The sequence below is a fragment of the Podarcis filfolensis genome (assembly GCF_964270895.1).
Source record: "Podarcis filfolensis genome assembly, chromosome: 14".
Taxonomy (NCBI): domain Eukaryota; kingdom Metazoa; phylum Chordata; class Lepidosauria; order Squamata; family Lacertidae; genus Podarcis; species Podarcis filfolensis.
In genome coordinates this window covers 33,496,943-33,517,698 of record NC_139616.1, presented here as the reverse complement: position 1 = coordinate 33,517,698, position 20,756 = coordinate 33,496,943, and the positions used below count along the sequence as shown (strand labels likewise).

The 20,756-nt window shown below is 46.5% G+C and overlaps 1 protein-coding gene across 1 annotated transcript in view; it reads left to right on the top strand.

Annotated features, from left to right (window-relative positions):
* WDR90 (WD repeat domain 90) overlaps positions 1-20,756 on the top strand; it is a 40,719-nt gene that overhangs the window by 10,805 nt on the left and 9,158 nt on the right. The window contains exons 11-35 of the mRNA XM_083585465.1: positions 415-483; positions 599-709; positions 1,379-1,524; positions 2,405-2,462; positions 3,682-3,800; positions 4,037-4,198; positions 4,472-4,602; positions 5,231-5,347; positions 6,308-6,543; positions 7,429-7,568; positions 8,518-8,648; positions 9,471-9,601; positions 10,441-10,602; positions 11,887-12,015; positions 13,213-13,346; positions 13,475-13,512; positions 14,659-14,790; positions 15,599-15,781; positions 16,044-16,144; positions 16,492-16,594; positions 17,301-17,422; positions 17,817-17,976; positions 18,531-18,721; positions 19,653-19,821; positions 20,391-20,502. Of these exons, the coding sequence (XP_083441591.1) occupies positions 415-483; positions 599-709; positions 1,379-1,524; positions 2,405-2,462; positions 3,682-3,800; positions 4,037-4,198; positions 4,472-4,602; positions 5,231-5,347; positions 6,308-6,543; positions 7,429-7,568; positions 8,518-8,648; positions 9,471-9,601; positions 10,441-10,602; positions 11,887-12,015; positions 13,213-13,346; positions 13,475-13,512; positions 14,659-14,790; positions 15,599-15,781; positions 16,044-16,144; positions 16,492-16,594; positions 17,301-17,422; positions 17,817-17,976; positions 18,531-18,721; positions 19,653-19,821; positions 20,391-20,502 (3,287 nt within the window). The remainder of the gene's footprint in view (positions 1-414; positions 484-598; positions 710-1,378; positions 1,525-2,404; positions 2,463-3,681; positions 3,801-4,036; positions 4,199-4,471; positions 4,603-5,230; positions 5,348-6,307; positions 6,544-7,428; positions 7,569-8,517; positions 8,649-9,470; positions 9,602-10,440; positions 10,603-11,886; positions 12,016-13,212; positions 13,347-13,474; positions 13,513-14,658; positions 14,791-15,598; positions 15,782-16,043; positions 16,145-16,491; positions 16,595-17,300; positions 17,423-17,816; positions 17,977-18,530; positions 18,722-19,652; positions 19,822-20,390; positions 20,503-20,756) is intronic.

Genomic DNA, 20,756 nt, shown 5'->3' with positions numbered 1-20,756 from the left:
CCATCCCATAATTTGGTTGGGTAACATGCCCTCAAAGGAAACTTCTACGCATGTCGAGATTCCTTTCCTGAATGGAAAAGATGGAGGCTCACTTCAGTGTATTATTGTACGTAGTCCTGGCCTTAGCAGAGTACAGTGGTACCTCGGGTTACATACGCTTTAGGTTACAGACAGTTCAGGTTACAGACTCTGCTAACCCAGAAATATTACTTCGGGTTAAGAACTTTGCTTCAGGATGAGAACAGAAATCGTGCAGTGGCGGCGCAGCGGCAGCAGGAGGCCCCATTAGCTAAAGTGGTGCTTCAGGTTGAGAACAGTTTCAGGTTAAGAACAGACCTCCAGAACGAATTAAGTTCTTAACCCGAGGTACCACTGTATCTTAAATCTGATGACGGATTGATTTTTCTCCTCCAGAAGCTCTTGCCAGATCCAATCCTGAAGCTGAAGAGAGTTATTGGGTTTGGAGGCTGCAGCACCAAATGGGTCAGTATGCCTGAATTTATTCATCGTACGTATTTAGCACTTAATGCTTCAAGGAAGAAGTGTAGTCCGTTCCCTGCAGAAGTCTCTCATTTGACCTTTTGTCTTTGTCACCCAGGCTCTGTGGGCTGCAAATGGATCTGTGGTGGTCTACCCCTGCCACGCTCTGATTATAGCAATTGCGTTAGACACTGGCAGACAGCGGTTCTTTGCTGGGCACACTGATAAGGTAATATTTGTTTCTTTTGTCTTGTTTTTCTACATGTCAATAAAAATACAGGAGAGACTTAAAAATACACCAGCCCTTCTCACCCTGGGGATCTCCAGATGTTATGTACTGCAACTCTGCTCAGCCCCAGCAAGTATGGCCAGTGGCCAGGAATGGGCACCAGGTTGAAGAAGCCTGGTATGCACCAGGAGCATTCATAACGTCAGATGAATGCATTTTGAGACTTGGGTAGAATTAGAAGCAGTATTTCGGTATCTTCACCCAGCTGTTGTGAAAGTGGGGTTGCGGAACCTGTGGTCATCCAGATTGAGGTACAACTCCCAGCAGTTGGCTTAGCTGGCTAGGGGTGATGGGAGTGAAGGTGAAGCTCTTCCAGTTCTATGTGAATGCTAAGTAGCAGGTGGTGGCCGAGGTTACAGCAGCAACAGCCATTCTCTGGAGACCTTCATGCTTTTGTTACCAGTTTAATAAAAACCCCATAAGAAGGATTTGATTACCTTTCAGCTCTTTGATCAGCTCCTGTATGTTGGGCAAATTGGTGTGGTTTGAAAGCAGAGCAGTGACAGGCAGTTCCTTCCTATGTAAAAGGCACATGATTCTCCTGAAAGGAATCCAATTCTGCTTAATGCCACAGGGTACCCTTTCCCACAATGTCTCAATTTTCTGCAGGTGGCGGCATTGGCGTTCAACGGCAACAGCACTTTGCTGGCCTCTGCACAGATAGGACAACTGAGTGTGATACGTCTTTGGGATTTTCCATCGGGGAGGTGCCTCTGCATGTTTAAAACGGGGATGCAATCAATCTCTTGCCTCAGGTAAGTGCAGGAAGGAGCAGGGTAGGCTGGGGCGCAAGGAGGAGCTGGAACTCTTGACTCCCATAGGCTTTAATTTTAAGATTAGTATGGTACGTAAGGCAAGTCACAGGTTGCAAGAACCAGCGGTTACATGGGAGGTCAAAGGCATGGTTGGGCATGCTCTAAAATATTGAACCGACAAGTGACAAGCCTCTTGCAGCTTCCATTTGAGGGACAGGAGGGCACAGCATTTAGCAAGCCAAGCAGCCAGAGCCCTGAGGCTAGGCAGGCAAAAGGGCACTCCTTCTGTAGTGGGTTGGCTAGGTGAGGTTTGTGCACACTGGCATCTCCATGCCCTAGTTGCCAGCTTGGCATCAAATGTATTCCCCTCTGTTTCCTGGGAAGGCTGCTGTGTAACGGGAAGGCACTGGAGACATCTCGGCTGGTAAAGCTGAGGAGTGTGTGTCTGGAACAAAGATAACAGAAGGCACCTCTGAGAGTTTTCCTGAGCCTCCTTTGGAGGGCAGATCTCAACAGATGTCTCTTGATCAAAATCTGCTATGCCCAAACTCCTCCTTAAGGTCTCTCTTTCTCTCTCTCACACACACCCTGTTCATGACCCCTTCACAGGACTCATGGCAGCAAGGTAGAAAATGAAAGACTCCCAGTTTTGATGCTGTCAAAACTGGGTTTTTAGTGAACAGCGGAATCTGGCTTAGAGTAAGTACTCAGACTGCTTCTCCACTTATGCTAGTGCTGTCTACTCTGATGGGCATAAGGTTGCCAAGGGGTTCAGGCAGAGGTTTTCCACATCACTTGCTATTACCTGATGCTTTTAACTGGAGATTGAACCCGGGTTGTTCTGCGTGCTGCTGAGCTCTGGCCCCTCGTTCTTTTGCAGCTTCTCCTACAGTGGGGGTATCCTGTGTGGCACTGGGAAGGACCGACATGGGAAAACAGTGAGTGAATCAGCATTTCTTTCTTTGCAGTGGGTGTGGTGTGGGCGGAGCGTCCAAAGGGCTGGCTAGAAACACCTGCGGTGCTGCATTCCACTCCCCATGCCCTCTCCTGAGGTTGCCCATCTCTGGTCTCTGCTGTCTAACATTCTTGAGTGAGTTCTGTCATAGCATGTGGCAAGAAGGGGGTGCAAGGTTTTCCTGATCAGTTATTCACCTGGTTGTTAATGTACTGAGATCCAAATGAAACTTTACTAGAGCTGCTATTGCTTAAAAAAAAAAAATCTCAGTACCTTAGAAGAGTGTTGCATTGATTATATGACAAGGAAGTGCTGCTTTAGGGTGAGTTGCAGGTGGATGTCAGGCTGAGTTGCGCTCTGGCTTCTGTCACGGTGTTCCATTGTGCCAGAATCAGTTTAGTCATGCTGGCCACATGACCCGGAAAGCTTTCTGTGGACAAATGCCGGCTCCCTCGGCCTGAAGTGAGATGAATGCCGCAACCCCATAGTCGCCTTTGACTGGACTTAACCATCCAGGGGTCCTTTACCTTACCTTTACACTACTGATACGTGCCCCTTCTGCAAGGGCTATGTCTTTGACCTGTTTTTTGAGATAGTTGCTGGAGTTGTTTCAGGGTCAGGCTCATGCCACAGGCCTTCCAAGATTTTGGCTAGTGGTCTGCTCCTTGAGCTGCTGTGTTTTTAATGCCACTGAATGTCTAATAATAAAAATAAAAATAATTTTTTATTTATACCCCGCCCTCCCCGGCCAGAGCCGGGCTCAGGGCGGCTAACACCAATAAAATTACAATAAAACATAATGGGAGGGGACAAAAAACAAAAACAAAAAAGCAAAAACCCAGTTTATTAAAATACGGGTTGAAAAACAATTTAAAATGCAGCCTTATTTTAATAGTAGCCCATAAATCAAAACCATAAGGGGAGGGAAACATAAGGGTCAGACTGAGTCCAAACCAAAGGCCAGGTGGAACAGCTCTGTCTTACAGGCCCTGTGGAAAGATGTCAAGTCCCGCAGGGCCCTAGTCTAACGCTTGCTGGAGAAGTTGCCTTTGGGGTCTGTGCAGAAGCTCCTGGCAATGTGTTTGTTTGGTTTGTGCTGACTTTGACTAGATCCACTTGGTGAGCTTTTAGGGAAGAGGAGGGATCTGAGCCTGGCTCTCCTGTGTCCCACCCAGCTGCCTCTCTCTCTCCTCCCTTTGCAGATGGTGGTGGTGTGGAATACTGTTCAGGTGAACCATGGGGGAGAGGTGGTGATGCTTGCCAAAGCGCACACAGATGTGGACATCCAGGCCTTAAAGATTGCCTTTTTTGATGACACCAGGTAAAGAGTGGAGCTTGTTGTTGCTGTTTTATTGTATGTGTATCCTGCCCTTCCTCCCAAAGGAGCCCAGGGCAGCAAGCAGAGGCTGAAAAAGCAAAGGCAGCATCACGCAGGAGGAGAGAAAGAGGCACCCCTTTGCTTGTGGGAACCTGAACTGTGACAATGCACAATGCAAGACTTGTACCTTAAAAACAAAGTCCTGTCTAGTTTCATACCCCCAGCATTTCTCATAACAGAATGGTGTCGTGTGGCCGAGACAACGTGAGGCTGTGGCGGGTCCGGAGTGGAGTACTGCGCTCCTGCCCAGTAAATTTGGGCGAGTACCGTTCCATGGAGTTCACGGACTTGGACTTTGAAGCAGGCCATTCCACCCAGCGAGAGCCACAAGACCGGACACTGTAAGAAGCTGCTCCACTTTATTGCTCCTTGATGAATGCTTTTGAAAAAAGCTGATAACTGCATAACTCTCTGAGAAATACAGTATACATGAAATGAGCAGGAGCTCCCTTAACTCTCTTCCTGTTTAATTAAATTGCCAGCCGTAGATTTAATCAGCTACAACTTTTGTTGCTTGACCTACTGATTTAAAGCTGGCACCCCTAAAAGTCTTATAATTGCTTTTGGTCCTATAATGATGTTGCTGCTGGGTGACCTTGCTGCTTTCCTCTCAGGTTTGTTTGCAGCCGGAGTGGACACGTTTTGGAAATCAACTATAAGAATGTCGCTGTCAGAAATGCCCGGCGCCTCTTGCCATCGGAAGGGCAGCACTCTCATCGGCGGGAGAAGCAAACTTTTAACTCAGGTGGGCTGCATAGGTTTCTCCATGGCTGCCTACAGAACTTTCCTCTTGGGAACTTGCCAAACTGGCCTTTCCCAACCTGGTCCCCTCCAGATGTTTTGGAATAAAAGTCCCATCAGTCCCAGTCAGCATAGCCAAATGGTCAAGGGTGATGGGATTTGTAGTTCAAAACAGCCTGGAGACAATCCGTTTGTAACACAGGTGTTGTGCAGGAGCGAGCAGTCTTCTTTCAAGGAATAATTTCTGTTTCGGTGTTGCTTAATTTTCCTAGCGCTCAAATAGCAACATGTTGGCGGCAGAAATCAGCTAGGCTCTGATGCCTTTAAGAGTGTCATGGTGGGATATGGCTCTGACCCATGCAATATTCTCCTGCCCAGCTCTATAGAAATGAATGGCTGATTGAGGGATAGATCTCATCAGGTTCCTCTACACAAGCTACTTCTGGCTAGCTGTGGAAGGTTGCAGTAAAGGCTTCTAGCACGGAAAGGGTTTCAGAATTATCCCACAATGGCTTACATGGGTATCTGGGCCAGCTCCAAATCTTGCTCAGATTACAGCTGACTCTATACAGTGTGAGGCCTTCACTCCCACCTCTTGTGCTTCAGAGTGTACTGGATCTTTGTTCTTTCAGGTCCTGGGATAGCACTGAACAGCATATGTCTCTCATCAACTTTCTGTGCCACAGCCTCTGAAGATGGCTACCTGCGCCTGTGGCCACTGGACTTCTCTGAAGTCTTCTTGGAGGCAGGTGCGTAGAGCTTCGGGATCATGCTGTTAAAGCTCTGCGTAGGTGTATAATTGAGACATCTCAAGACGAGATCTGTGTAGTAAACTAAGGATCAGGATCCTCAGGCCCACGTGGTCCTCTCAGCCTCTCCCGTCGGGCCCCAGGAGCTCTTCCCAAGCCACACCCCTCATTGGCCAATCCTTGCAGCCTCTTTGAGTTTTTGCCTGGCTGGAATATGTCCTAGAACTCTGATGATGCCTATTGCTAGCCTGGATGGAGGAGATAGCAGAACATGTGCAGAAACTGCCTTACTGTGCAGAGGTAAAATTCACATCCTTTGTTCTGTCCTCTTTTGTCTCTGGCCCTGCCCACCAGTGATATGTAGCCTCTGGGAGGTTGTCCAGAAGGAAATGTGGCCCTCGGACTGATAAATGGTCCCCTGTTTTAAAAAAACAGAGCTCTGTGGCAATTCCACTACCAATCCCTGTGGCATGTTCACCCTGCAGGCATGGCTCCAGTAACCTATTCACCATGGACATCTTTCATTGTCTCATTAACAGGCTACATGTAAATTTAGAAAAACTGTGTAAGATCTGTGCCCATTTGCTTCCCTAATCATATGAAGAGTTCTCATGGCCTACCTAGAAGCCTGTTTAGTCCAACATCCTGTTTTCCATAGTGGCCAACCAGATGGCCTCTGGGTAGCCCGCAAGCAGGATAGTCCATAGCCATCTCCTGCTATTGTTTCACAGTGACAGGTATTTAGAGGCATGCTGCCTCTGAGCCTCCGGGTATTGTTGTTGTTGTTGTTTTAAAAAATGCATTCTGCCAAACCTGTGGCTGGTGTCGCTTTGGTTTCACAAGCACAAACACTCATGCCTGGAAGTGAGAAATAAGTTTTTGCATAAATAAGTTTTTGCATAAATGAGTTGCAAGCATGTCACCTGCAGACGCTTCATTGGGCAGCTTGTCTTCCTGCAGAGCATCACAGCCCGGTGAGCTCGGTCCGCATCAGCCCAGATAACCTGAAGGTTTTGTGCACAACTGCCTCTGGGAATGTGGGTTGCCTGGACATCCAGTCTAAGGACTATTGCACCGTTATGCGCTCCCATCTGGATTCTGTTTTGGCATTCTCTGTGGAGAGATCCCAGAAGCAGCTGGTGACTGTCTCTCAGGATAACACCATTCGTGTCTGGAACCTTGAGTCTATGCAGCAGGTAATGTCATGAATGCCTTTTTCGTAAAGTCTACCGGGGACTCAGAGGATCATATCGAACGTTAATTCTATTTGGAGTCAGCTTGTTGAAATCAATGGACGTGACTATCTTAGGTCTAGTTGACAGCACTAATGTCAGTCCTCCTTCCACCATAGTTTAGTCCTTCCTTAATAGCTGATACTTCTATTGGATTGAATTGATGAGTTATCTCCTGTTGGTTGTTTTGTTGGGTTCAAGCCTATCTGCTCCAGTGACATGGAGCTGAGATTTGAGGTTAAGGCAACATCTGCACTATAAATGTAAGGCACTGTGATACCACATTATTATTATTGATATCCTGGCTTTTTCCCTGATAGGACTCAAGGCTACTTACAACTAAAATTGAAACAGCTAAAAAAATGGTAGAATTCAAATATATACATATAGAAGATCACATTCAAATCCTTACAATAAAAACAGCACAGCAACAGCTCCTTCCTAAAAAAATAGTAAATTCCCAGAAGCCTATTGAAACAAGAAAGTATTACAGTCATGGCTTCACTCAAAGAATCCTGGGAGCTGTAGTTTTGTTAAGGCTCCTCTGAGTTGTTAGGAGACCCCTGTTCCTATCACAGAGCTACAGCTCTCAGGTTTCCCTGGATAGACGGATTGGTTAATATACCACTCTGGTTATTGTGGCTCTGGGAGGAGAGTAGGGGGTCTCCTAACAACTCACAACACCCTTTGCAAACTACACTTCCCAGGATTCTTTAGGGGAAGCCGTGGCTGTTTAAAGTGGTATCATAGTGCTTTAAATGTGTAGTGAGAATGAGGCCTATGACTTTGGCAGCTTGTTATTGCCAGCCCGTCTTGTGTCTGATCAGCATGATCCTCTGTCCCCTATAGCTCTATGAATTCACTGCCTCTGATGAAACACCGTGTGCCGTCTCTTTCCATCCCTCACAATTTATCTTTGCTTGCGGTTTTGATACTGGTGTCGTGAGGACCATCAGTCTGGCTGCCTCAAAACTCCTTGAGGAACACAAGTATGTTTTCAATATATACTTTCAAAGTTGCATCCAGAGCGTTCTTCCATGTGTCAATTCAAAATGATGAAAGTTGAGGGCAATGGGTTGTATCTACTCAAAGAATAGCCATTGAAATTAACAAACCTGTTACTAATCTCCATCCATTTCAGTGGGATTACTCTGAGTAGCATTGGATACAACTCAGTTGGATGTTCTTTCAACAGGAACAGAAATGTGGGAGATCAACATTATCTTGTGTAGATATTAGCTTCTTGCAGACTTTGGAGTTCTCTGTTCCAGTTCTGATGTTGTGAGAAGCTGGAAAAGAGGCTAAAGGTGCAGGGTGAGGGTGAGGTCTAGGAGAGCAGGCAGGCTTCTCTGTTGACATGGACCTGGTTCTGACCAGTGAAATGGTAAAAGCTCTGTATGGGCTGTACCACTTAGAGTGTAAGGGGGGGGAGAAATCAAATGGTGGGACACAACACCTCCATTATAAAAAAATATGTATCCCTCCATATAGAAAACCTGCCTGTTGGAGAGAAGGCTAGGCTAGAATCCTTCTTGTTTTCTATGTGAAAGGTTTTGGTTTTTAATGGAGGAACATTCCATAAGAAGAGTCCTTCTGAATCAGACAAATGGTTTATCAAGTGCAGCACTGTTTTCTCACAATGGCCAACTAAATGCCTGTAGTTCAACAGTGCTCTTCCCACTTGAGATTCCAAGCAAATGGCATACTGCTGCCATCAATGCAGGTAGAACCTAGCCACTGTGGCTGATAGCGACTGATAGCCTTGCCCTCCATATGTTTCTTTAACTCCATCATGTGAGCTCATTGCTGCTATCTGAAGTGTTATGGCTCTGACATGTGTGCTGCCTCATAAAGGATCGATGCATGAACTAGTTTGATTGCCATCTTAATTCCCGGTTCCCCGTTCTGCTTTCTTTTGTTCTTTTTGGCACTTTGCAGGCAGCACCGTGGGTCAATCACAGGTCTGACCTTCTCCCCAGATGGCAATTTCATGTACAGTTCCTGCAGCCATGGGACCCTGGCTCTTTATAACTCTGCCATCCAGAAAAGCCACGTTATCAGAGCACTAGGTAAGGTTTTTGTTTGTTAATATATTTACTTAGAACATTTGTACACTGCCCTTCAGCTTCAATAGGTCCCAGAGCAGCTTGTATACCATCAGTTAAAACAGGACAGCTCCTGTCTGCACTCTTTCAACTTGGCACAAAAGGAAAAGGGAATAGGGAGGGAAGAGGAAGCAAGCAAACTCAGGTAACAATTCTTAAGTAGTTGTTCTTAAGCCCAATTAGTTGTACTAGTGCCCATTAAAGCACCCTGCTCTTTGCTTCCTTTCTCTTGCATTCCTATCCCCGCAACGGCTATTAACTAAGTGGTGCTCCACCAGCAGCAAGAGCCTTTGCTTGCGTTTCTTTTGCCAAAGTTCATTTTCCATTTTTATTTTCTCATTTGGGAACGGCTTCCATGAAAAGGGGTGCCCCCCACCCATTTTGGGGTCTGGTTCTGCCACCACTGGTGTGCTGAAGCCAACAAATTACCCCCAAGGGAATGTGGCCATTGACAGGAAAAGGGGTCCTCGCTCCGGCCCTAATGGTTTGTGAACTCGTGCTGCATTATGATTTTGGTGTGACTTGATGGTCTAGGGGCTCTTTCCTTCTGCTTCCTTGGTGTGGTGGTTAGAGTGCCCAACCAGGACCCAGGAGACCAGGGTTCATATACCCCTCTGCCATGAGTCACTGGGTAACTTTGGGCCCATCACTGAGTCCCACCCTAACAGGGTTGTTGTGGGAATAAAATGAGCCATCCTGAGCTCCTTGCAGGGAAAGGTGGGGTAGAAATGCACCGATTTAATAAAACAAATAACCTCTCATACTAAATATCTACCTTTTATTCAGCAAATGTCACCTCACAAGATGCTGACCTCGGTCCTGATGCTCTCTCTGTCAGCGGCGATGGACGTCTCTTGGCCTTTGTGGGACCTTCCAAATACATTGTGACTCTCATGGATGCTTATTCCTTAGATGAGGTAACTTGACACCTGCCCACAACTCGCTGTTCCTCAGGAAAGAAGCTTCCAGAAACACGTAACCCTCACAGTTACAGAGTGGAAAAGTTGGCAGGGTTTTTTTGTCTAAACCCAGGGAGCACCTGAAATGCTGGCCTGTTCTGAGTCAGGGTGGCCCTTAGCTACATCTGCTGGGCTGCAGTAATAGCAGGGTGATATGCACATCCCCTTCGGTTTGTTTTATAAACATGGGGGCTATTCCTGTCCACCGTTGTCACTACATAGTGCTGCCGTTCTCTCCTGACAAACATTTGTTTGATCCTGATTGGCCAGGATCCCTTCTTGCAGAGGTGGATTGAGGACAGCATGACTGGTTTCCCCACACAGGTCGAAGGGGCCAAGGGAGCGCCTTCCCATCTCTCCCAAAGCCTAGTAAGCACTTGCTTCAGGAAGGAGGTGTAATGGCTATGACAGGGTCCTAGAGTCCCCCTTGCTCCTTTTCAAAGCCCAGTTAATGCTTGCCCAGCTTTGGGAAGGAGACAGGAAGGCTCTAAGACCCTGCCAGAGAGCTCTCGCGCCTCCTCCCCAAAAGCCCATTTACTTGACTTCGGGAAGGTGGCATGAGGGTTGTATTACTAAGGTCGGCCTCTGCTCCTTTATTGATAAATAGTGCATCTCATGCCTTATGATGTTGTACAGTCCACTTCACTTAATTGTGCTGTATGTATAGACCAGGCCTGAGTGTTCTCTTTCTAAATATTCCTCGTCTTCTGTTTTAGTGCAGAAATATTTTGCTTCAAGAAATGGGACATCATTATTATTATTATTATTATTATTATTATTATTATTCTGCCTGGCAGCTGCTGAGAGTAGATATGAGCATTTTGGATTTGGACAGCACTGTTCTGGACATGGCTGAGAGACTCTGCTTTGCCCCTTTCCCTCTGGACCACTTGTTGGTGGCGACATGCTCACAAAAGGTTCTGGTGATTGATGCCAAGTCTGGACGCTTGATCAGAGTGGTAAGGGACTCCCGTGGTCACTTCTTTGTGTTCTGAGGTTGGGCTCGCACACAGTTTCCAGGGTGTTTCTTCCATGTGCATTTGCCTCTGCAGTGAAAATCCTAGGGATTGTGTCATTCTGAAATTACTAAATTATTGCCAGATGCCAATTTATTTGTATCTCTTGAAGTTTCTCAGTTGATCAAGCTAGTGCTCCCTATTCCCTTAATGTATTATGGAGACATTCTTTATTCAAAGAAACAAAAGATACTCTCCTGGTTGACGTTTCTAAGGAGCTGGTACCCAAAAATGAAACATGCTGTAGACATAGTGATGGCAAAGGAATGAGCAAAGGCCATTCGGCTTAATCATCCTGATCAGACAGCACTCCTCTGAAGAAGAGGGAAATGAATCTCTTTGTCCTCATTTGGTTCCCAGCAGCTTAATGTAGCCCACAAATAGGCCACCCCCACAGGCCCCATGCTCCAGAGCAGGACTCTTCTTCTCAGATCTTGAGAAATGGAATGAGGCCACATAGATGGTGATTCCAATACCAGACTCTAATGATGCTGATTTCTTACCATTCCTCTTCAAAGTAATCTTATCCTTGGGTCTCCAACTGGTCTCAAAGGATCTGTCTACTGCAGCCTCTTGAAAGACCCTCCGTGTTTCATGAACCAAAATCTTCTCAGTGTGCAGTTCCTCTCCCTTTTATCTTTCAAAGTCAGAATGGGCTAGACATAGCCAAATGATCTAATGGCTTTGCACAAAGATTTTATTCTTTTGATCAGCAAGCCATAGAGGACCTTAAAGTCCCAGCAGTGGATGCCTTTGTAGCAGACTGGTGGAGATGCGCTTCTCAAAGATGTGTCAGAGCACTGCTCAGACTTTGACCTGAACCCTACTCAGGAGCCTGTGTTCACTCTTCCTTAGGGCAGCCTTCTCTGCTAGGTTTGGTTGGATGGCTTGGTAGAGCAACCACATAATGACTCTGTCCAAAAACACACACACACACGATTTCTGAAATGGTAGCTTCCATTGCCAATGCTACCCGGGACCCCACCCAGTTTTCCATGGGGACCGTAATAGTGGAGGCAGTAGCTAGGAGATTAAAGCATTGAAATATTGACACTAGATACGGTTCACCTTTATATAAATCTCTTCGCAGGGTTGCTAACTCCGCTTATTTGATTACTTCCTATCTCTTTAACAAACATTCTTTTCTTTGTGTCTGTTCTCAGTGTATTTGTCTTTTTGGTGGAAACAGGTAGGTTTAATATTGGGGGTGGTTTGTCTTGATTGCAGGTCCCGCAAGTGCACAAGCAGTCTTGTTCTTCGTTGGCCTTCAGCTCCGATGCCCGGTTTCTTTTGACAGCTGGCGATAGGGTCCTCAAGGTGTGGGATTATGGCATGAGATTTGATGTCAACTCTCAGGTACTACACTCAACAGCAGGGCAGTCTTTTCCCCTCCAGTTGTCAGTGTTCAGGCTAGATTGTACAGTGAACAGCATAGTAGAACATTCAAGTGATGAAATGGAGCCAGAACAGGGCCACAGAGAAACAAACAGGGGAGAGAAGTATCGTTGTGCTCGGGGGAATATCTTTCGGCGAACAACAACAACACCCAAGAGGTGCAGAACTCCCTGAAACTGATTAAGGAGAGGTGAAAATGTTCAGCAGACATTGAATGTTGAATCTCACTTGGAAAAGGAAAAAAAAAGAGAAACTGTGAGGAGAGAATAGAATGGTTGACTGGAATGCTGAATAGAAGCAAACCTATAAAGATGTAAATATATTGCAATGGTCAGTTGTTGAGAAAAAACCCCCACTTCATTCTGCATGTTATGTTTCTGAATACAGTGGATACATTGATTACTGAATAAGAAATTAATTTGAGGGAATAAATTAAGATAGGACGACTTTCTCTAGAGATGATTTCGGGAGTAAATTAGTGGGGGAAATTGGAGGGGAGTTGAATTGATTTGGAGCAGACTGTTGAAAAACGTAGTGTAAATCAGTTGAAGTGATTTGGAATGATCTGAGATGGGGTGCAAATTTAATTAAAGAACATACCAGGTGTGATTTGGATAGAAAAATTAGTTGGCTTGTCTTCTGTGATGATTAAAATTTGCGTCTATCTTTTTAGTGGCTTGCAGTGCCGTCGCTCTGTAGCACAGTCACATGCATGTTTACTTAGGAGTAAGTCCCACCATGTTCAGTGTGACATATTATCTAGTATGCATGCTTAGGATTTGAGCCCTCAGCATGTAAGTTTTCATTTATTCATTTCACGTATTGTTTGGAAATAATTACCTACATCTAATCAAGATTGCTGACAACAACAAAAGGATAGATCTGCCAAAAATATATGCAATAATATATTTACTGAAGCTTCCATTGTAAACACCCCTGAAAATGAAATATTGAAATCCTAAGTAGCGCAGAGGAGTTTCATGTTTGACTGGAGATTTCAACTCTGCTCTCCCCTGATCCTAGTCCAACACTCTAACCACTAGTCTGCATGGTATAGCTATAATAATTTGGGTCTCCCTGTCTTTACATGCTCTGCAATGCAGTTCCAAGAGGCCGTGGCTGACAAAGGACATTCTGCTTTTGCTTTTCTTTCTCCAGGTGTTTATTGGCCATTCTGAGCCAATACAGCAGGTGAGGTTCACCCCTGACCAAAGGCAAGTCATCAGTGTTGGAGATGCCATCTTCCTCTGGGATTTCCTAGGTGTGTTTGCAGAGGAGTCCTTCAAGGATGAGTAAGAGCCCAATGTTTCCTCAATAAAGCAATTGTCTTTGGAAATACGATAGTCTGTAGGTGCCTGCATATTTACATCTGCATTTTCATTTTCCCGTCTTTTACACTTTGGACTTGTTACCGTTCCAGAATCGATTCCTCCGAGTCCTCAGATTCTAACAGAGTTGGTAAGTCTGCATTTGTTGCTGAGTTATGCTACTTGCAAAATCCCACAGCTGTCTTACAATGAAATAGCTATCATTACTTCGCTGGGTGATTGAGCGAGTGGTTGCTGAACAACTCCAGGCACACCTGGAAGAAGCGACCATTTGGATCCCTTCCAGTCTGGGATTCAGGCCTCATCATGGGACTGAAACTGCCTTGGTCGCACTGGTCGATGATCTCCAGCGGGCTAGGGACAAAGGTGAGAGCTGTTTCCTAGTTCTGCTGGATCTCTCAGCGGCTTTTGATACCATTGACCATGCCATCCTTCTGGACTGTCTAGAGGGGCTGGGAGCTGGGGGCACTGTCATACAGTGGTTCCGCTCCTTCCTCCTGGGCCGTGTCCAGAAAGTGGTGGTGGGGGATGAGTGTTCAGACCCCTGGGCCCTCACTTGTGGGGTGCCTCAGGGTTCTGTCCTCTCCCCCATGCTTTTCAACATCTACATGCAGCCGCTGGGAGAGATCATCAGGGGGTTTGGACTGGGTGTTCATCAGTACAGTAGTCTCTAAAGAGCTCTGCCATTGCATCTATTACTGTCTGTGTATGTCTTTGACACAGATTTGTAGACAGACATTTTCCTGGTTGTCTTTGGCAAGTAGAGAGATTTTCCAGGGGAGCAGAGCAGGGACGGATGGTTAAGGCTATTTCCTTTTATGGACCAAATGCCTGATATATGGGGCAGAGGGACCAGTAAAAATGGTTTGGGCTAATAACTATGACCTTTTAAATTCAGGAAGTTTCCTGTTTTGACTGGGGGGGGGGTTAAAAAATTAAAAATGGGGACATAACCATTTTCAGATTAACCCTAACAGACATTAGAGCTGTTGACAACTACAACCATCAAAAGAGGTGACAAAGGTGTTGCTTCTGTTCATTATAATTGTATCTTATCCTTTCTCAGGTCAGTTCAAGGTTTTGTCTTCCCCCACTCCTTTATATCCTCTCAACCCTGGGAAGTAGGCTAGGCTGACAAGAGAATGACTGGTCCAAGGTCACGCAGTAAACTTCATGACTGTGGAATGTTTTACCTTGATCTCCCTGGTGCCAGTTGAGCACTTTAACCATTAAACCACCCTGCCTCTCACCCCCCTTTTCTCTTCTTTATTCACAGAAGCCAATCTGGAAAGGTCACATGATTTGACGCCCAGGGCTAATGATATCCCCCGCCAGGTGGTTCCTCGGCCAACCATTGTGTCCCCGCCTTGTCTGGAGCTCAGCTCCATCCATCCAATGGGGCATTGCGGTGAGCAGAGAGCACTCCAAATGAAGCAAATCCTTGTCAGCCCCTTAAAATCCTTCAGGCGCCCTGAACCATTGTTGTCTGCCACTTACTATTTTCATTCCCTTCCATGCTTAATCAAAGTGGGTTGTATCCAGCTAACCTTTACTATTATTAATAAATCAAAGTGAGTAATGTCATTAATTTCAAGTGGTCTACTCCGAGTAGACCTAGGTGAACATTCCATTTGTTTGGGGTAAGGATTATCAATTGCATCCCATAAAACAAACACTGAAAAGTTATCCAAATACAGGACACTGCCTTACGCTGAATCAGACCATCTAGTTCCATATTGTAGGCACTGACTGACAGCGATTCTCCAAGGTCTCAGGGCAGGGGGCATTTCCAGCCCTACCTAGAGGTGCTGGGAATTGAACCTGTGACCTTCTGTGTTCAAAGCAGATTCTTGACCACTGAGATATGACCCTCCCCCTTACCGCTTGCTGTGAACAGCACTGTAACCAAACTGGATGAAAAAACATCAATCTGATTCCTTCTCTGTTCAGGCAGAAGGCTGGAAGTAGCCCTTTCTTCCTGGCACTTTCATCCGTAGCACACTTGGTGTAAGTTAAAATTCATGGGACTTGCCCTGCAGAACTGGCCTGGTCTCTCTTCCAGGCATGGTTCTCAGGGGGCTTTGTATTTTGGAGTACCTAAATGAAAGAACTGAAGCTAAAGTGTTCCATCGCTATACTTGAGCTCCAGAAACTTATGTACAACAAGGGGCTGTTGCTCTTCTTTCAGTCACTTTCCCCTGTTTCCTCTCTTTCAGATACTTCTGAATCTGAAGAAGAAAAGGAAGAATATCAGAAAGGCAGCCACAGAGAGGCTGTTAAGGAGGATAAAGTCCGGTTAGTTCTTGCATTGAAGGGCACTGTCTCTAGTGAAGACTCTCTGGCTGTGAAACCTGAAGTTATTCAGCCTTGTCCAAGACCCCATAGCCATGCAGGGAATGGTAAGTCAACATGTACAGTGGCTTTGCTAATTTTTCTTCTTCTCAAGATAGCAGATCCTTGCTTTTTATCCATATGTATGTTACTACATCCAGTTTGATTGTATGCTTCATACGTTTCCCAAATTTGCAAAGTATTAAGACCAATTTTCACAGCTCGTATTGGGAAACATGCTAAAATTCTATATAACAATGGTTCTTAAATAATGCTGTCATAAACTCTGTGCTAAAAGATACTTTCCAATTGTTTTCTCTTGCGTGCTAGAAAGTAGAAAGGAAAGCAAAGGATCCAAACCCCAAAACAACACCCGCCCAGACTGCTACAGGCACTTTACCCCTCGTTTCAAAACATCGGCACCCCAGAAGGTAAGAAATGGCCTGGTGTAAACATAAAAATCCTGTTGAATCATACCAAAGGCCTAACTGGGGTCAGCATCCTCTTCTCATAGTGGTCAGCAGTATGCCCATGGGAAGTCTTCAAGCAAGACCCCAGTTCAACAGGATTCCCCCCATTTGAAAACCCCAGCAACTGGTGTTCAGAGCGATACTGGTCTGGTCTCAAGACTTGATGAAATGGTTTCTGAGCAAAATAAGAGTCTCGGTGCTTTTGAGAGCCCCTTTTGCACATGGTCAAGTTTTCTCAAGGCAGTGTGAGAGACATGTCTGGAATCTCTTCTCAAGTTACGCTGAAGCTGTGTGTGTTTCTCTTCTAGGTATTCTCCTCTGCTGTAACTAGTAACGAGGGCCTGAAACTAAAAGCAGTCATTGGCTACAATGGGAATGGCCGGGGAAATATGGTCTGGAATCCAGATACAGGTATAGTCTGCGTTTGCGAATTGAGATTCCAAAATCTGTAAATCTTCTGTACCCAAACCTTCAGCTGGACGACCAAACCAGCTGGCATCTTTGTCAGAAATTCATTACAAGAAAATCAGTTCTACTGAAATTATGTAGCATGTTCAGGGGTGGAGTGCAAAGCCCTCTGAAATCAGTTGGTCTTAGAGTCTAGTTGCTCATCCCATTAGCAAGGCGCTTCTTGTGAAAGCTGTCTCTTGACCTCCAAGGAGAGCGGAAGGGGTTTGCCTTGAAGTCAGTGTTGATAGAGAAGGAGAGGTCTCTCAGCAGCAGACATCTTCCTTCTTTTACTTCCCTTGGCTTATCTCCTCTAGCTCAGTTGGTAGAGCACGAGACTCTTAATCTCAGGGTCGTGGGTCTGAGCCTCATGTTGGGCAAAAGATTCCTGCATCGCAGGAGGTTAGACTAGACATCCCTCGTGGTCCCTTCCAACTCTATAATTCTATTACTCTCTGGAAATGTGGGAGATGCAATAATTGGCTGAGTGAGATATTGGAAGGTAAAAGCCTGCCAGGCAGCGGACACTCAGAGGGTGCTTGCTTTTTCACATGGTGGATCCAGACAGGCTCCTACTTCCAACTTGACTGCATTTGGTGGTTTGTGGCTTTGCCCATCCTTTGCATGCAGAATTCCAAGCACTGAAGTCCAATCTCTTCTCTCTCCTTAGGTTTCTTTGCCTACAGCTGTGGCTGTCTGCTCATTGTCGAAGACCTGCACTCTGGATTCCAGAAGCATTGGCTTGGTCACCCTGAAGAGATTTCAACATTAGCTGTTAGCCATGATGCTCAGGTACAAACATTCCTGTTTCCATGAAGAACATCTGGGTGGTCTGGCTAGCACAAACCACCTGCTTTCCTTCTAATGCAGTGGGTACTTCTGGTGACAGGCACAGCGCTTCTGAACAGCCAGTGGGCTATGAATGCTCTGCTCCCTTTTCTCATCACTAACGGGAGGAGGAAGAATGTGCTTGCCAAGCATTTTGCTAAGCCTTAGGCTGTGTTTAGCTTTTGGTCTGCCATTTGGGTATTTGTTCATGCCCCTGACGCAAAGCGGGCTGCCGCTTGGCTCTGCTGCTGCTTGAGTGATTTGTATTGTTGACCGCCCAGATTGCACTCCAGGTCAGTAGAAGGGCAGGATAAGAAAAATGCTAACTAATAAAATGAACGAATGAATATCCCTGCAGGCGCTTGCTTCTGCCTCTGGTCAGGGTCGTGGAGAGTCTCGCTGCCAAATTCGCATCTGGAATGTCCAGGATGGATCCTGCCAAAAGGTTCTGTTCCATCACGAGACCCAAGTCCAAGCCATGGCGTACTCTCGGGATGACTGCCTCCTTGCTACTCTAGGTGGGCATAAGCAGTGAAGAGCACACAGGGCATTGGCAGAGCTTTTCATGTTGAAAGACCTAGAGTTCAATCCTTGGACTCTGCAGGTATAGAATTGTAGGTTTGGAAGGGATCCCAAGGGGCATCTAGTCCAACTCTGGAACCCAGGAATCACAGCTAAAGACTCCCTGACAGATGGCCATCCAGCCTCACTTTAAAAAACTCAATGAAGTTGTGTCCACCTACTTCCGAGGTAGCCCATTCCACTGTCCAGCAGCTCTTACCCTCAGAAAGTTATCCCTGATGTTTAGTTAGAAACTTCTTCCTTGTAATTTGAATCCATTGGTTCAGGTCCTACCCCCTGGAGCAGCCGAAAGCAAGCTTGCCCCATCTTTCACATGACAGCCCTAAAGTTATTGGAAGATGGCAATCATATCACCTGTCTATCTTCTCTTCTCCAGGCTAGGGTGGGGCTGGGAGAGATGGTTTGAACAGCATCTTGGCTTTTATTGTTCAAGGGTTTGTTCGTTTTGATGTGTTTTTGCACACTGAAATGTGTACTCGGTGGTTCACAGGGGACTACATTGACAGAGTCATTGCCTTATGGAATGTCCACACTTACGAGCTGATGTCATCCACTCGCGTCTCCGAGCCAGTCCACGAAATCGCTTTTAGTCCGCTTTCTGCAGGACACCTTGCCTGCGTGGGGAATGGAGCGGTGACCTTCTGGCTAACGGAGCAACAGGGAGCTGACATTAGCCTCAAGGTACTTCACCTGCGTCACACTCTGGTGTTTCACAGCAGGAGTGGGTGTCAGGGACTGGGCAGAGGAGGAATGGTGGTGACTGCCCCCCCCATCCTGACCCTTCCAGGGAGGAGGAAGAGGAAGACAGTATAGATTTACAACAGGAGTTTGAGGAAGGTCGCAGCTCAGAGGCAGATGAGGGGAGAAGTTGGGAAATCCTGGGAGAACCAGAGCAAAACCTGGCTGACACGTTGCCATTAGAAAGCATTCCAGACCCTCCATCTCCCAGAACCCAGCGAGCCTTAAAAGTAGGAGAGCAAAGAGCTCAAAGAGGATGACGAATGAGGAAGTTGGGAGAGGTAGGGGGTGGAGATTCACTTGGGACAACCCCATTATCCAAGAGGCTGGGCTCTATAGGCTGTCTCTGTAAAGACTGCAATAAAAAAGAGCTGTAAGAAACTTTTCCTTGTCTTTATACTTTCCTGGGCAACCAGCTGGGAGCCGCTGACAGCATCCTGACAGTGGGGCACCTCAGGCAAGGACACCAAATGTGGCCTTCCTAATCTGGCCCTCAGGACTCTTCCCCTGACCACACAAACCCTCCAAAGACCACATCCTTCACTGGCTGGAATGTATCCTTGAACTCTGATAATGCCTCTTGTTTACCTAGATGGAGGATAGAAAGGGTGGGTGGGTGAATGTGTGCAGAAAGTAGTCTACTGCAAGGTTTGGGATAGCTGCTCCACCTACTTTTGCCTCAGGCCCTTCATGACATGTGGTCCCCAGTTGTTTACCCATAAGAGAATCTGGCCCTTGGGCAGCAACAGGTGCCCTACCCATGTTTTTGAGACCCAGAAAAGGAGTAGAGTCAAAAGGTTAGGAGTTCAGCCTTAAGGCTGACAGCGGGGGGACATAAACAGCTCCCAAGGCACTACTTTTCTTCTGACTTCAGGTTCACAGAGTCCCTGTCCCTGATGCAATTGGTCCAGTGGAGCTGACCTCATTGTGCTACAGTGCCGGCTGCCTTCTGTACACTGGGACCAGCACGGGACAGATCTGTGCGTGGGACATGCAGACGAATCGTTGCTTCATGACATGGGAAGCTGTTGAGGGGGAGATTGGTGAGTCTTTGGGCAGCTGTCTTCGCACAACCAAGCTTTCAGGAGAAGCAGGGGAGGGGCATGGCTCAGTGGAAGAGCATCTCCTTCGCATGCAGAAGGTCTTGGGTCAATCCCTGGCATCTTCAGATACAGGCGGGAATGTGCCCTATCTGAAACCCTGGCAGTCAGTGTGGACTGTACTAAGCTACTTGGAGAAATGTTCTGGCTTTGTCTTAGCACCTTGGTCCAGCCCAGTTTTGATTCTCAGATGCTAGAATTGATTGTGGCTGGATTTAAGATGTTTTTTTATGTTGTCTGTGTCATTTTTTTCCATAAAGCACCCCTTAACCCTCACTGCTGTAGCTCCCACAGCCACCCTGGCAAGCTGCTGCTGATTTCTCAAAGTTGTTTGTGTCATTGGCTGTGGGAGCTGCAGTAGCGAAGGCTGGAAGAAAAGAGTCTTGTGGTTTGTACCCTCAATGCTCCGCTTTGGATAGTCAAAGATCTCTGGAAGGGATGTCTCTATGGTGCTGACATCACCAGAGGAGGAAACCCAGCCATTAACCAGAATAAACGCTTGACTTGTCTAGGGGTGCTGCAGTGTCACAGAGACAGGCTAGTCAGCGGCAGCAACACCAAAAGAATTCAGCTGTGGTCAGTGGCAGCGGTTCAGGAGCTGAGAGTAAAAGGTTCCAGTGCCAGGTAATGCATCATCTGACTCAGGTTTGCTTAGCCCTAGAGAGAGGTGATATTTCAGATGTCCACTTAGGAACCTGTACTGGGTGGGTGGGTGGAGGGGAGAACAACAATCCATATTTTAAAAATCAGTTCCATGATCACAGGGAGGTGGGGAGCCTTTCAGCCTTGAGGTGTTGCTGAACTACAACTCCCATCATCCTTGTCCACTGACCATGGTTGTTGGAGCTAATGGGTTTTTTTAGTTCATCAGCAACTGG